Source organism: Arachis ipaensis, chromosome B5, assembly GCF_059453495.1.
Source record: "Arachis ipaensis isolate K30076 ecotype BB chromosome B5, ASM5945349v1, whole genome shotgun sequence".
NCBI classification, from domain to species: domain Eukaryota; kingdom Viridiplantae; phylum Streptophyta; class Magnoliopsida; order Fabales; family Fabaceae; genus Arachis; species Arachis ipaensis.
Window position 1 is genome coordinate 154,696,359 of NC_142440.1, and position 13,189 is coordinate 154,709,547.

Here is a 13,189-nt window from a genome sequence, read left to right on the forward strand (position 1 = left end):
ATGCTAAAAGATTGACATGTAACTTTTTATAACCGCCAGATGAAGTTTCTATATTCCTTGGAGGAAAGATAAAATATTTCATATTCCAAAGGGTATTTTAGAAATTATCTTTTTAAAGAATTGCAATTCAATTTGAAAAAAAAAAATTAAAAGAGAATAGCTCTTATATAGTTATATTAGTTCCTTCTACAATGATTTGGATTTTGGACTGTTTTCCTTGAAAGAAAATACTAATAGAAATCCACAGGAATTATCTTGGCATATGAATAACACAACGCAGACACTTTCCTTCCTTCATGAGATCAAAAGCATTGTTAATGTCATCAAATGGCAAATTGTGTGTTATGTAGTCATCAATTTGAATTTCCTGCATATTAAACATCATATTAGTACATATTTCTTGCTGAAATATCAAATTTAAAGTAGGTTGGAGTTTGGAACTTAAAAGTTATGAGAGTGAGGCCTTGAAGTGAAGACCTGCATGTTCCACATGAAAATAAACATAGACAAAGCAATGATCAAACAAAATAATCAGGGTACTCTTGCTATTACCTTGTTCACATACTTCTCTACTAATAAAGGAAGATCTGATTTAGGTTTCCATCCTCCAAATAGAGATCCCTTGAGTGTTCTTCCCATTAAGAATAGTCCATAGTGAGCTGACATCTCAGGCTTCACCTTTGGCACACCAAGTGTTACTGTCAAACCCCATCCCTAGGAGAAAAAAGGGGAAAAAAATACAGAATGAAATTCAAGTCTATTAAATAAAAAGCCTTTAAATTTCACAAGGAGAGTTTTGGCTACAATGAGTATTACATCACAACAGGACTGCAATGCAGTGGTTATCATGTCAGTGTCGCCTACACATTCGAAAGAAAAATCTGCTCCACCATCAGTAATGCGCTTAATAACCTGAAAATTTTCAACATATAAACGATTGTTACAAATAAACTTGTTTCACAGACATGTAAGTCTTAACCTAGCAGCAGCTATTTGATATAATATATGACCGTGTATATATATTATCTGAAAGGTTAAATTGGATATTTTCTGATGAGATAAACAACAACCTGAGCAATAGGTTCTTGGTAGGAACTCGGGTCAACAACTTCTGTAAATCCAAAAGCTTTTGCTGCGGCAACAACAAACACAATAACAAATAATGAACCAAGGATTGTGCTAGGTGAGAAAACAATATTCAAATCGATTTCAGGACTGATTTTGGCACCTTTTTCACACTTCTGTGGATTGTTATCCACGCCAATTATTCGAGATGCTCCCCTTAGTTTTGCACCTTGTGCAACCTAATTAAAGGAGAATTGATAAATTATCTTGTAGTTTGGAAATGATAATTAGTAATCAATTGAGAACTGAAAAGTTAAGACAGACAGAGTTGTTCCCTGCACTTACAGAAAGGCCAACAGTTCCGAGACCAAATATCACCACAGTTGATCCTTTTGTCACATTAGCAACATTCCATGCTGCGCCTAGACCTTCCATGAGTGACATAATCAATCAGAAACCAAGAATTTATCAATGGAATTAAGAGTTATGAATTTATGATACTCTACTCTGAGAGATTGCATTATTGGGTATTATGGCCCTGACTAGTAGAACAAAGAGAAGGAAAATAAGTTCAACATTTCTGTTATGGCCTACCAATTCATCCAATGCCACTTAAGCTAAAAGTTTCTTCAATGCTATTAAACCTGCAACTCTATCAGTTTCAATCTCTCAACTCTACTAGCTTTCGCATCTGATTTTAAATATTCGCAGTATATGCAAGTTGCTTACATATATCATTCAGGAATTACTTTGGCTCTTTTTATGATTGAATAGTGCCTCAACAATACCAAAAATCTTGTTCTAAGTGTTGGATCATTAATGAGTTCCAATTAGCTCAACTTCTAAGTTAAGAAATAGGAAAAATTTTATCTATACTGGCCATTACCCCTTTCTTTCCTATAACAAAAGATTCAATTGAAACATTTACCTGCAGCAACTCCACAGCTCAGAAGGCACACTTTCTCAAGAGGTACATGTGGGCTAACTTTCACTGCACATCCGGAATGGACTACCGTATACTCACTGAAACTTGAAACAGCACAATAATGATATACAGGCTTCCCTTTGACAGAGAAGCGTGTCTTCTGATCACTATGCATCAAACCTTTTCTCTCCAATCCCAAAACTTGACAAATGTTGCTTTTACCGGACGTGCACGGCCTGCACGCCTTGCATTCTCCGATGAAGACTGTTAGCACATGGTCCCCCTCCTTGAATTCAGTCACACCTTCCCCCACACTTTCAACAATCCTGCAAAGCAAAACTATTAGAAATTCAATATCTACCTAGCAAGCAACACCTATTGCACTAACTTATTAGTTCCTAAAGTTATATCCATAATGTTAGATATCTACCATCATAAAAAAGGAAAGATTTTTATGATATCCAAAGAAAAATAACCAAACCCAAGAATCAATTTTTGACTTCAATGCATCAATCCGTAAAGGGTAGTTAGTTATAGATTACCCTGATGCTTCATGACCAAATATGCGAGGAAATATAGCCTGCAAAAACAAGAATCTTGCATTAATGTTGAACCAAATGTAGAAGCTTTTCTTAGATTCATGAAAAAAGTGAATGTTACATACATGAGATTCCCAGGCTGCAAGGTCGCTGCGACAGAGAGAGGTGGAGACAACTTTAATACGAATCTCCATTGAATTTGGAGGGCTGACTTGAACTTCCTCCATCACCAATGGCTCTCCTGCTCCCCATGCCACTGCAGCTGTTCCACAATATAGTATCCAACACAAACATTATCATATCAACACTCAATTATTATTCATGTTAATATGGGAAAAAAAAAAAAAAAAAAAGAAGAATGGTAGATGAATTTTACCTTTGCAGGTTATCACTTGAGGGTTTGGTGATGATGATGACATGCTGCAGATTGAAGAAGAAGAAGATGAAGAAGAAGAAGAAGTCAGCTCTGGTCAGATCAAAAGAGAAGGTTGGTAAGCTCTGGACATATTTTTATTATTATTATTATTATTAGGATTTAATTTAGACCCAATTTAATAGTTAATACTATAAAATTTTTGCATGTAAGCTTTTATATAACTAAAATGATAATAGAAGAATGTTTAGTTTTATAATTAGTTCTAAATAATTTATATAACTTTTAAAATAAAAAATTATATCATAATAAATTCTATAATTTAATACAATGATATAGTAAATAAAAATTAATTCTGACAATCTAGTATATATATATTTGGTTAAGTAAAATTTTTGATAAAATATTAAAAAGAAAATCATTTTTTTTTCTTAACATATAAATACAAAAATAATATATTAACAATTTAACACTTAAACGAAGTTATATTTTTACTTCATTAAAAATATTTTTTATCATCGAATAAAATTCTACAAATCATTTATATAAGTTAAAGAAAATAAAATTATAAAAAATTAAAATAAATTCAAGTCTTTTTGTCACAATTCTTCTTAACATGGTTGAATATCAATTGACTTTTCAACTTATAATTTTATTTTAAAATTCAAAAATCTATTAAAAAATAATATATAGGTTATTGGACCTATATAAAATATATGAAAAAATATTTTAATAAGCAGAATTATTGACAAAGAAATAATAGGATTAATTTTTTTTAGAAAATAATGTAATAATAATATTAAATTCATTAATTAGAAGATAATATTAATAGAGGTTATTGATTTAATTTATATTAATATCAATTAGAAGATAATGTTAATGGAGGCTATTAAATGAAGAGAGATAAATAAAAAGTTAAATTAAAAAATTTATAAAAATTATATTTTAAAGAAAAAACTTATGTGATAATATAATAATAGATGAGATGTCAATTTTTAATTGTGGTAAAATTTGTGTATCAATTTTTATATAGATAAAATAAAACAGATAGATAGATAAATGTCCTAATGACATTAGTTAAAGCTTAAAAGATTATGAAGTTGGAAAATTTTGTTTTTTCTAATACATTTAATTTATAAAGAAGTACCAAAAAATCTTTACTAAAATAGTCGAATAAAATTTACTCATAATTCAACTACTTTGACAGATGTTCTCTATCTTTGTGACTAACTTTTAATTTTGAATTTCTATTGATAGATAATTAGAAAGTAAGTATGTATCTAGCTTTAGGAGTTCTTTGATCAACACTGAACTTTACTTTGTATTACAATTTACATGTTAGAATTTAAGTAGCCTTTGTTCCATATTAAATATTTTGGATTCACAGATTATCCTTTGATGATAGCCAAGCAAGAATTGGAGTTTTAGTTGTTCCATCAAGCATTACAATATTGTGTCTTCTTAACACTGGTTGTGAATGAATTCACTGAAAATGGTTCACAGATCATAGTCCACTTTTATCTGTCAAAACAAAATTGTTAGGCTTCTCAAAAAATGAGCATGATATCAAAAAAATATATATGGAAGGAGAATATCTTTTACAATGAATTCTAGCATAGGAGGGTCACACTCTAGTAGAGTATAAACTATAAAGTAAGTAAGTAACATAGTTTCATTAATTCTGAAACTTTCATTTCTTCACAAGAACATAAAGAACCACTCGGTTGCTGCGATAATCAGGATGCCACAGATTTTGATCGACGCGACCAATTCTGAAATTGTTCATTGCAGCTTCTAGGAAGTACTCAAGAATGGCATCTGAAACCAGCAAAGAAAAAAAGATCTCAGAACTCATAATACTTGTGAGGATTAGGGTCCAAAAATGAAGTTAAAAGGAACAAATCCTTCACCATTTCGAAGTTCGCCAGCCAAGAAGATAGTTGTATTAGGCCCGCAGAGCTGCCCTAGCGTCTCTAGCAGATCCTCGACGGCCCCCTCACTGTAAACAACATCGGATCCAAGCACTGAAAAGAAGACATCAAATAAGTATTGAGTTGATAATCGATTGGTATATTAACTCAAAATCTTGAAACATCTTATGGCACTCTTTATCTTTATATTCTCCAGTGCCCTAATATACCAAAATGGATCTTTCTTAATCATGTCAAAAGCCATAAATCCCTAGCATTAGGCAAAATTATATTTGTATTATGAATTTGGTAACAATTGCCTATATTCATAAGACCATGGAGGCATAAGTTGTAAAGAAATTATTACATGATAATAATACCACAAAACAGTTATATTTGTAAATAAATGTGAGTAGTGATCGATGACGGTATTTTTACCAACAAAAATTTTAAGTATCGCATGAGACACAGAACACAGATGTTGAACAATAAGGGATACTATAAGAAGGAGAAATGATGGAGATCATGCGGCAACATAAACTGACTGCTACATCCCTACAAGTTTTCTAGTGCCAATAGTTGAATCTTTATTACCATAATCAGGCATGGGCTTAACAAGTTCTGGGTCAGCATCATCTCCCCATATGAGTTCGGTTGCTGTCACAGATCCGCGTAGACAAAATTGTTTCATGTTGGTTTCAATGTTCTTTCTAAGTAGCCTCAGCCTATCGGGCAGATCAGTAAGAATGACTTCACCACCCAAAAGAGCTGCAATGCAACTAAGGAATACAAAATAAGAACAGTGCACTATTATAAACTGAGTAAGAACAATCCGAAAAATTGATACTTCACTGGTTTCTAAACAAGAGTCAACACAAGAGATCATAGTTCTACTTTTGTAGTTCATAAATCTTCGTCAAACAGGTTACAAGCTAATTTAAAAGAAAATAAATGGCAAACTATATCAATTCGGCACCAACAAATTGATAGTAAGAACGTAATTACCCGACCAACCCACAACCAGATCCCAATTCAACAATCTTCTTGCCCTGAAGAACAAGCACCCCGGAATCAACAGAATGCTCTAGAAACTTCCCCAATACAACTCCACTGTCCCACATCACTGATCCAGTTACTCCAGGCGTGCCCTTAAAATCAAAAGTTTAAATAGGTATAACTGTGAGCTTAATTCAACAATAAACAATTCATGGTACATCAATTTCACGAACTATATAAATTTTAATCAGTAGCTTGAAAAGATGAAAGCTGTTTAACGAGGCTCCAAGTTTATACACACTGAATCTCAAACCATGAAATATGAAGCAATCCACAAATTAAACTCATGCTATTTAATCTTATTTCCTGATCAATCTAAAAACTGATATTCCAACCTGGTACACAGTAACATACTAACATCTCAATATTGATTGGCTACTAAATCAAACTATCAGTAAATCACATCATAATCATAGCATAGAAGCGGGGATTATGCACGAAGACAGAACCAGAGCTTACAACTAAATTATCAATGAATGAACATCACAATCCACAATAAATTATCAGCATCACAAGCTTCAAACTTTAACCGCCAATTATCACTAACAGAGCATCATACCAAAAGGGTCATCAAATTTGAGCCAAAAATACAAAAGGGTCATCAAGTTAGAACTCATTACCACATAAAAATCAAAGATTTTTCACCAAATAAAATAAATTACAGGAAGAACACCGAGAGAGATGATTAGGGGTACCAATGAAGAAGGAGACTGAAGAATGGAGAGAGAGTGTCCACAAGAGTCGATGGAGAGTTTCAATGAAGACTGAGAAACAAAGGAGTTGGGTTTGGAAAGGGTTGGTTGTTGGATTCCCCATAAAAGCATGATCTCTTCTGCAGCTGATTCCTCTCCATCAACCACCAACCTCACTTCGCCACCATAGGAACCCAACTTCGCCATTGTTGCATCCTCTCTTTCTTCTTCTTCTTCTTTTACTTCTGCTGCTTCATTGCTGGCCATTGTAATTTGTTTGCGCTTTGCACGCACTGCATTTGTTTCCACTTTGCAGTTTCCAGTGCTCCACTTTTTTCCTTTTTTTTTTGTTTTAGTTTTGGGTCATTGAGAAAAGGCCTTTTTTAATTTGTATAAAAAATAAAACCCAGTTAGATGTACAAAATATATTTAAAAAGCCTATTGGATCCAAGGAGAAGGAACAATGGCAAATTGACACATTTCTAGAGTCTAGACTCTAGACCAAGTCAAAATAATAATTGTATAATATCCAAAAAGAAAAATAATATATATAGGATAAGGATGTATTTTCCAGAGGATGTATTTTCTAGAGGATCTGTGTCCCAAAAAAAAAAAGATAAGGATGTATTTTTGAAAAATAAAATTTAGGTGAATTCTATGATGCATTTTATTATGATGCCTAAATTGCCTAACTTACTTTTAAAAGTAAAAAATAAAATATTTAAAATTTATTAAATATTATCTATTTATCTTTTTTAATAAGTTACGCACAATAAAAAAAGCACCATAGCATTCACCTAAACTTTAATGCATCTATCCAAAGTTCCAAACTATTGCCGGAATGAAAAACTATGTACAGAAATGTATTTTGATCATTCTTTTTTTGGGATTTAACAGACACGTGTTATAGTTGTCAATTAAAATTTTTTTATAAAAATATATAAAGTTTAATTTTAAATATATTTATTAAAATAAAAATTTAAAAATTTTATAAATAATCTTAATATACAGTATTAAGATGCGCAATAGCTAAACTCATTTTCCCTTTTATATAACAAAAAAGCCATAAATAAATAAAAAATAATAAATAAAATAATAAATAAATTTTTAAAAAATTACTCAAATTAATTTCTATAATTATTTTTTTAAATTTAACCTATCTAAAATATAAATATTTAAAAATTTATTTGTCACTCTACTCTTAATTAAATAAATCCAAGCATGATAATTATTCATGATACACGCTAAAAACAAGTGATGGGCACTTTGGACAGTTAATGTGGGGAAGGAAAAAATGTCCCAGCATATTCATTGTTTATTCTTGGTCAATTCACACTTAGTGTGAATACAAGCATGGTGTGGAGTGTGGACAAAAGTTTGATCTATCAGCTTTGTTGTTTCTTTTTTGTTCCAAGTTTGCAACTATATTTCATAATTAATTTCGGCAGTCAATATTGACCATAGAATTTGCCAACAATAAAATCCACTTTTCATTTTTCAAAAACCATGGCCTTTAAACAAGTCAAGTCAAACCTCATCTACACACCCACCAAATATGTCACTTCTAGAGTCTTAGTTTATTGCTAATTCTAAGAGTATTTCTAACCCTACCTAATTCTAAGAATATCTCTATCACTATATTTAATTTTGATTTTATTTTTTTTGAAATAAAATTTAGATTTTATTCTAAGTCTTATAAAATAATACATAAATATTTATAAAACTATATATTATAAATAATAATTTAAAATTAAAAGTTAAATTTATTCTTTCAATATTTAATCTTAATTTAATTAAAATTTTATATTATTTTTAATTATTTTATCAATATAATTATACAAGTAAAAAAATTTATTAATTCTCCATTAAAATGATACTATATTTCTAAGATGATATCAATTTCATTTCATCAATTAATTTCAATACAAATTTCAATTTTAAATCAATTTATTTTTTAAAAATATCAAAAATAATACTTTAAAAACACTCTATTAGAGATACTCTAAACTATAATTTGATAAATTTCACATTCTATTATCTTATGAAGTATGAACTAGAATTGTAACTAAAACTAACATCCTTATAAGTCCACTTCTATAATTGTACTTATAACAAATTAAATTATATTTTTACATAAACATCCAATCGTGTGTATAGGTATATCATCAAAATTCTATTTATAAAGTATCAACAACATCCAACCTTGTTTCACTTTTTGAATCCTTAAGAAGAGGAACAACATCATAATGGCCTAACTTACTGTCTCCTCCATAATCAAATTGATCTCTGCAGAGTTGCAACATTTGCAGCACCTCCTTCATGGAAGGCCTAGTAGAAGCCAATGTTGAAGTACACATCACCCCAAGTTTGAAAACTGTGCACATTTCATCCAAGTAGCTTGGTTCCATGACATCTTTGTCTAGAAGCTCTTCTATGTTGCTTCCTATCTGAATGTGGCGCCACGCCCACTCGGCCAGAGACAAGTGTTGGTCTCCATCATTCGCCTCTTTGCCAGTTGTTAGCTCCAACAGAACAACACCAAAGCTAAACACATCAATCTTTTCAGTGATCCTTCTTGTTTGAGTATATTCTGCAATTTCAAACATAAGGAAACACATATATACATTAAGAAACTTAGGCCCTAAGGCACATAGAATTTAACCAAGCAATGTACTTGTTATAACAAACTAGAAGTGCAGATTATGATTACTTGCTCTTCAAGTAAGACATTTCTCTTGTGTTTGTGTCGTTGATTGTGCTACTATTTTGAAATATCAGTTCTCTTGGACAAATTAATACCAAAACAAAAGTTCAACTACATTATTCTTTTAATGTATCAATTTTTCCAAATAGACTTTTTTTTTTCGGTTCTGAACTAGAATATTGGGATTTCACTCACCAGGAGCAATGTAGCCAAATGATCCAATCACAGTTGACATGGTGTTCAATTGACCAGGCTTGAGCAACATCCTAGCCAGACCAAAATCTGCAACTTTTGCATTGAATTGAGCATCCAAGAGAATGTTGCTTGTTTTCACATCTCTATGAACAATAGGTTGTGAGCAATCATGGTGCATGTAGCTCAAACCTTGTGCAACTCCTATTGCTATTTGCAACCTCTTTGGCCAATCAAGAAAAACATGATGCACTGCTGAACTTGAGAAATTGGAGGCCTTATTATACTTCTTGTGCAGCCACTTATCTAGGCTACTATTTTCCATATACTCGTAAACAAGGAGCATAGATTCCTCATTTGAAATGCAGCACAACAACCTCACAATGTTGGTATGGCGAATATTGCTCAGCGCATTAACTTCAGCGCGAAACGAGCTCTTGAGCTTCTGATCTAACTTTCTGTCATTCCAAATCTTTTTCACAGCAACATAGCCGAAATCATCGACAGGGCAACGATAAATTGCACCATATCCACCACTGCCAATAATATTCTGCTCAGTTAATGAGGAGAGAATGTCTGATTCTGTGAAATTCAGCCTTTGAAATGAAATTAGCTTCCATGAGTTATCAAATTCTTGCTTTCTTTTTCTGTAAAGCCTCATAATCAAGAGAGTTGCCAACAAAGCCATTAAGAAGGCTGCTACAACAAGACTTGTAATCAAAGAAACAGACCAAGATGAACCCTTGCCTGATCTTTGTGGAGTAGAATTACACAATGCAAGGTTCAGTTCCGGAGTATCAGAACAAAGGCCAGGATTGTCCAAAAAGCTGGTGTCAAAGGCAGAATTTTCGAATTCATTCGGAACTCTTCCTGTCAAATGATTGGAAGAAAGATTGAGATTGGTGAGTCTTGGAAGCTGAGAAGGAACTTGGCCAGTGAATTGATTTTCTGAAAGGTCAAGCTGGCTAAGCACCGGCAACCGGCCGAGTGCATCTGGTATTTGTCCAGAGAGCTTGTTCTGTCTCAAATTCAGAGTCACTAGATTCTCCCAATGGATTATGTCCGAAGGAAGCGGCCCAGTGAGCTGGTTCTGATCAAGCAATAGGGTAGTTAACTTTGGAAGAGAAGTTAGCTCTTGTGGAATGCTTCCATTCAAGTTGTTCTTACTTGCATCAAACACTACCACATTAGTCCAAGAAGACACAGTAGCTGGAATTCTACCAGAAAGTTGATTGTAACTTATCTCGAGCCGCGAAATGCTAGAGGACAGCATCTCAGGAAGCTCACCAGTGAAATTGTTATGGCTCACCATGAAATTTGACAAATTCAAAGATGTCCAAAGACCACTAGGAATGTTACCAGAAAACTTATTGTTGTAAATTTTCAGATCAAGTAGGCTATTACAATTTCCTAGTGATTTTGGCAACTCACCACTAAGATTATTGTCATAAACAGTTAAATTAAGTAACCTGCCATTGTAACATAAATTCTCTGGTAAATTTCCACTAAGACTATTAGATGAAACCAGAAAGGTTTCAAGCCTCGAGTAGCGGCCGAATTCGGATGGAAGAGTACCTGACAAATTGTTGGAGAACATGCGAAAATCCACCATAGCTGGAAGACTACCGAAGGCTTCTGGAATCTCCCCTGACAACTTATTAAGTGACAAGTTCAACCAAGTAATGTTCATAAGCTTTCCAAGAACTTCTGGAATTTTCCCTGTGAGGTTATTCTGTGCAAGATCAAGATCAACCAAATTCAATGCTTCAACAACTTTAGGTATCTCTCCGGAGAGATTGTTCTGGAAAAGGTACAATATGGTCAGATTCTTCAGCAGGAACAAGCCACTGGGAATTCCACCAGTTAAACCATTCTGTGACATATCCAAATTCTCCAAATCCACCATTTCTCCAATGTTCTCTGGAATTTCACCAACCAAGTTTGTAGCATACACATGAAAGAGTTTCAATTTGGTCAATTTGGTAAAGTTTGATGGCAATTTCCAACTTGGGAACATGGTGTTGTAAGACAAATCCAAGTACTCAAGATTGGACAAGTTTCCAATCTCAGCAGGAACTGTTCCATTGAATAAACAATAATGAAGCTTAAGCTCTCTCAGTTCCTTTAACCTTCCAATACTAGAAGGAATATCACCAGTGAAATTGGTAGAACCAAGATTAAGGTACCTCAATTCAGATAAATAACTGTGCATATCATCAGGAATGTTGCCAACAAAATTGTTCATTGAAAGATCAAGGTACTGAAGCTTTGAACAATTGTATAGTGATGTTGGGAACTCACCAGGGATGAAGTTGAAGCTGAAGTCAAGAAAAGTGAGGTTCTTGAGTTCACAAATGAAGGTTGGTATGGCTTTTGTGATGTTGGAGTTGGAGAGAGTGAGTGAAATGACAGAATTGCCATTGGTGGTGCAGTTTATTTCAGGCCAAGAACAGTGGTTGTTATTGGAAGTTGATGATTGCTGTGTCCAGTGGCTTAAAAATGGTGGGTTTTGAAGGTACTGTTTTATCTTCATAAGAACTGCATGTTCTTCATCATAGAGCTGATGAGACTGAGAGTTTGCAACATGACTCATCATAATCATGATGATGAAGAAGAACAAAGTCAGAGTATGAGAGTAGAATGAAGGTTTTGAGATTTTCATTTTGGAATTTTTTTTTTTCCTGGTTTTGTGTGAAATATTGAATATGTCTTACATTTGCAAGGAAGAAACGAAGAAAGAAGATGAAGAAGATCTGAATGCTGATGAGTGATGACAACTTTATCGTTTGCTTTGCTTCCAAAATTGGGCTTTTATATATTTATTATATACACCATCAATTTGAATACGCCTATTATTATAGTCAATGTATATTGAATTTTAGTATATCTGTCATTATAATAGTTATTGTGATCATGTAAATATTATTAAAATTATAACTATAATTTTTTATATTTTATTAAAAATATTATTAAATAATTAAAAAGTATTATTTTAGTTTTAATAATATTTTTTAAAATATTATATAAATCGTAGTCACCGTAATAATAATAATAATATATTGAAAAAATGTATTTATGAAGATACCGTTTGGGTGGGTTTTATTGGGGAATTTTTTTTTAAGTATTTATTAAAATTATTTTTATATACTTTTAAAGTGTGTGGATATAACTTTAAGAAGGTATTTTTATTTTAAAATAAAGTAAAAAAATTCTTTTAAGCAGTAGGTTTTCTTCAAGTATATAGTATTTGATGATTTTGGTTTGATAATTAATCTTAGCATAATTTAAATGTATGTTTGTCTTTTTAAATTTACTTTAGTCTTTTGTAAAATTTAAAATACTTTATTTTGATCCTTATTATTAATTTTTAATTTTTAATTTTTCTTCATTAAAAGTTTATGTATGTGTCATTTTGTTACATCAGGTTAATTAATCATAGGAAGCCAACAAATTAAAGTTAAAAACATTAAAAACCAAAACCACATAAAATATTACAAGAAAATAAATATGCATTTTACAAGGAGTAAAAACTTATTTAGACTTTTAAAAATTAATTATTTAAAGATAACAGTCCAGCTACATATCTAAATATTTTTGGCAACTAAATCTAATTAAGTTAGTTTAAATTCAATAAAAACCACTTTTATCACACTAGTGTGTATCACACGCGCGTTTCAATAACGCAACTTCTTCATTTTCGTCTTCTCATTCTCCTTCTCCGTTTCCTCCTCCT

General features: G+C 32.0%; 3 protein-coding genes across 3 annotated transcripts; all 3 read right to left on the reverse strand.

Annotated features, from left to right (window-relative positions):
- Positions 1-131: 131 nt before the first annotated feature.
- Positions 132-3,061, reverse strand: LOC107644643 (GroES-like zinc-binding dehydrogenase family protein). The gene is made up of 10 exons (XM_088487867.1): positions 2,906-3,061; positions 2,655-2,791; positions 2,533-2,570; positions 1,994-2,316; positions 1,411-1,493; positions 1,229-1,304; positions 1,071-1,132; positions 817-912; positions 553-714; positions 132-367 (listed from the first exon to the last, which is right to left on the reverse strand). The coding sequence occupies exons 1-10, from the start codon at positions 2,946-2,948 to the stop codon at positions 251-253; spliced, it is 1,137 nt and encodes a 378-aa protein (XP_088343993.1). The 5' UTR covers positions 2,949-3,061; the 3' UTR covers positions 132-250.
- Positions 3,062-4,450: 1,389 nt separating this feature from the next.
- LOC107644644 (S-adenosyl-L-methionine-dependent methyltransferases superfamily protein) lies at positions 4,451-6,929 on the reverse strand. The gene is made up of 5 exons (XM_016348544.3): positions 6,564-6,929; positions 5,818-5,960; positions 5,407-5,591; positions 4,813-4,926; positions 4,451-4,720 (listed from the first exon to the last, which is right to left on the reverse strand). The coding sequence occupies exons 1-5, from the start codon at positions 6,825-6,827 to the stop codon at positions 4,593-4,595; spliced, it is 834 nt and encodes a 277-aa protein (XP_016204030.1). The 5' UTR covers positions 6,828-6,929; the 3' UTR covers positions 4,451-4,592.
- A 1,097-nt stretch (positions 6,930-8,026) lies between these two features.
- Positions 8,027-12,249, reverse strand: LOC107641433 (uncharacterized). Its single transcript, XM_088489185.1, has 3 exons — positions 9,460-12,249; positions 8,562-9,150; positions 8,027-8,149 (listed from the first exon to the last, which is right to left on the reverse strand). Exons 1-2 carry the CDS (start codon positions 12,116-12,118, stop codon positions 8,738-8,740), a joined length of 3,072 nt encoding a protein of 1,023 aa, XP_088345311.1. The 5' UTR covers positions 12,119-12,249; the 3' UTR covers positions 8,027-8,149; positions 8,562-8,737.
- Positions 12,250-13,189: the final 940 nt, after the last annotated feature.

What these genes read in the sequence shown, in the direction of transcription:
- LOC107644643 (XM_088487867.1), bottom strand. Translation starts at nt 2,948, where the DNA reads ATGTCATCATCATCACCAAACCCTCAAGTGATAACCTGCAAAG. An exon ending in TTTGGTCATGAAGCATCAGG is followed by an intron (nt 2,317 to 2,532) that starts GTAATCTATAAC and finishes TTTGCTTTGCAG; the next exon opens with GATTGTTGAAAGTGTGGGGG. An exon ending in CATTGCAGTCCTGTTGTGAT is followed by an intron (nt 715 to 816) that starts GTAATACTCATT and finishes TTTTTCTCCTAG; the next exon opens with GGATGGGGTTTGACAGTAAC.
- LOC107644644 (XM_016348544.3), bottom strand. Translation starts at nt 6,827, where the DNA reads ATGGCCAGCAATGAAGCAGCAGAAGTAAAAGAAGAAGAAGAAGAAAGA. An exon ending in TCTGGTTGTGGGTTGGTCGG is followed by an intron (nt 5,592 to 5,817) that starts GTAATTACGTTC and finishes TGTATTCCTTAG; the next exon opens with TTGCATTGCAGCTCTTTTGG. An exon ending in TAAGCCCATGCCTGATTATG is followed by an intron (nt 4,927 to 5,406) that starts GTAATAAAGATT and finishes TCTTCTTTTCAG; the next exon opens with TGCTTGGATCCGATGTTGTT.
- LOC107641433 (XM_088489185.1), bottom strand. Translation starts at nt 12,118, where the DNA reads ATGAAAATCTCAAAACCTTCATTCTACTCTCATACTCTGACTTTGTTC. An exon ending in ATTTGGCTACATTGCTCCTG is followed by an intron (nt 9,151 to 9,459) that starts GTGAGTGAAATC and finishes TTGAAATTGCAG; the next exon opens with AATATACTCAAACAAGAAGG.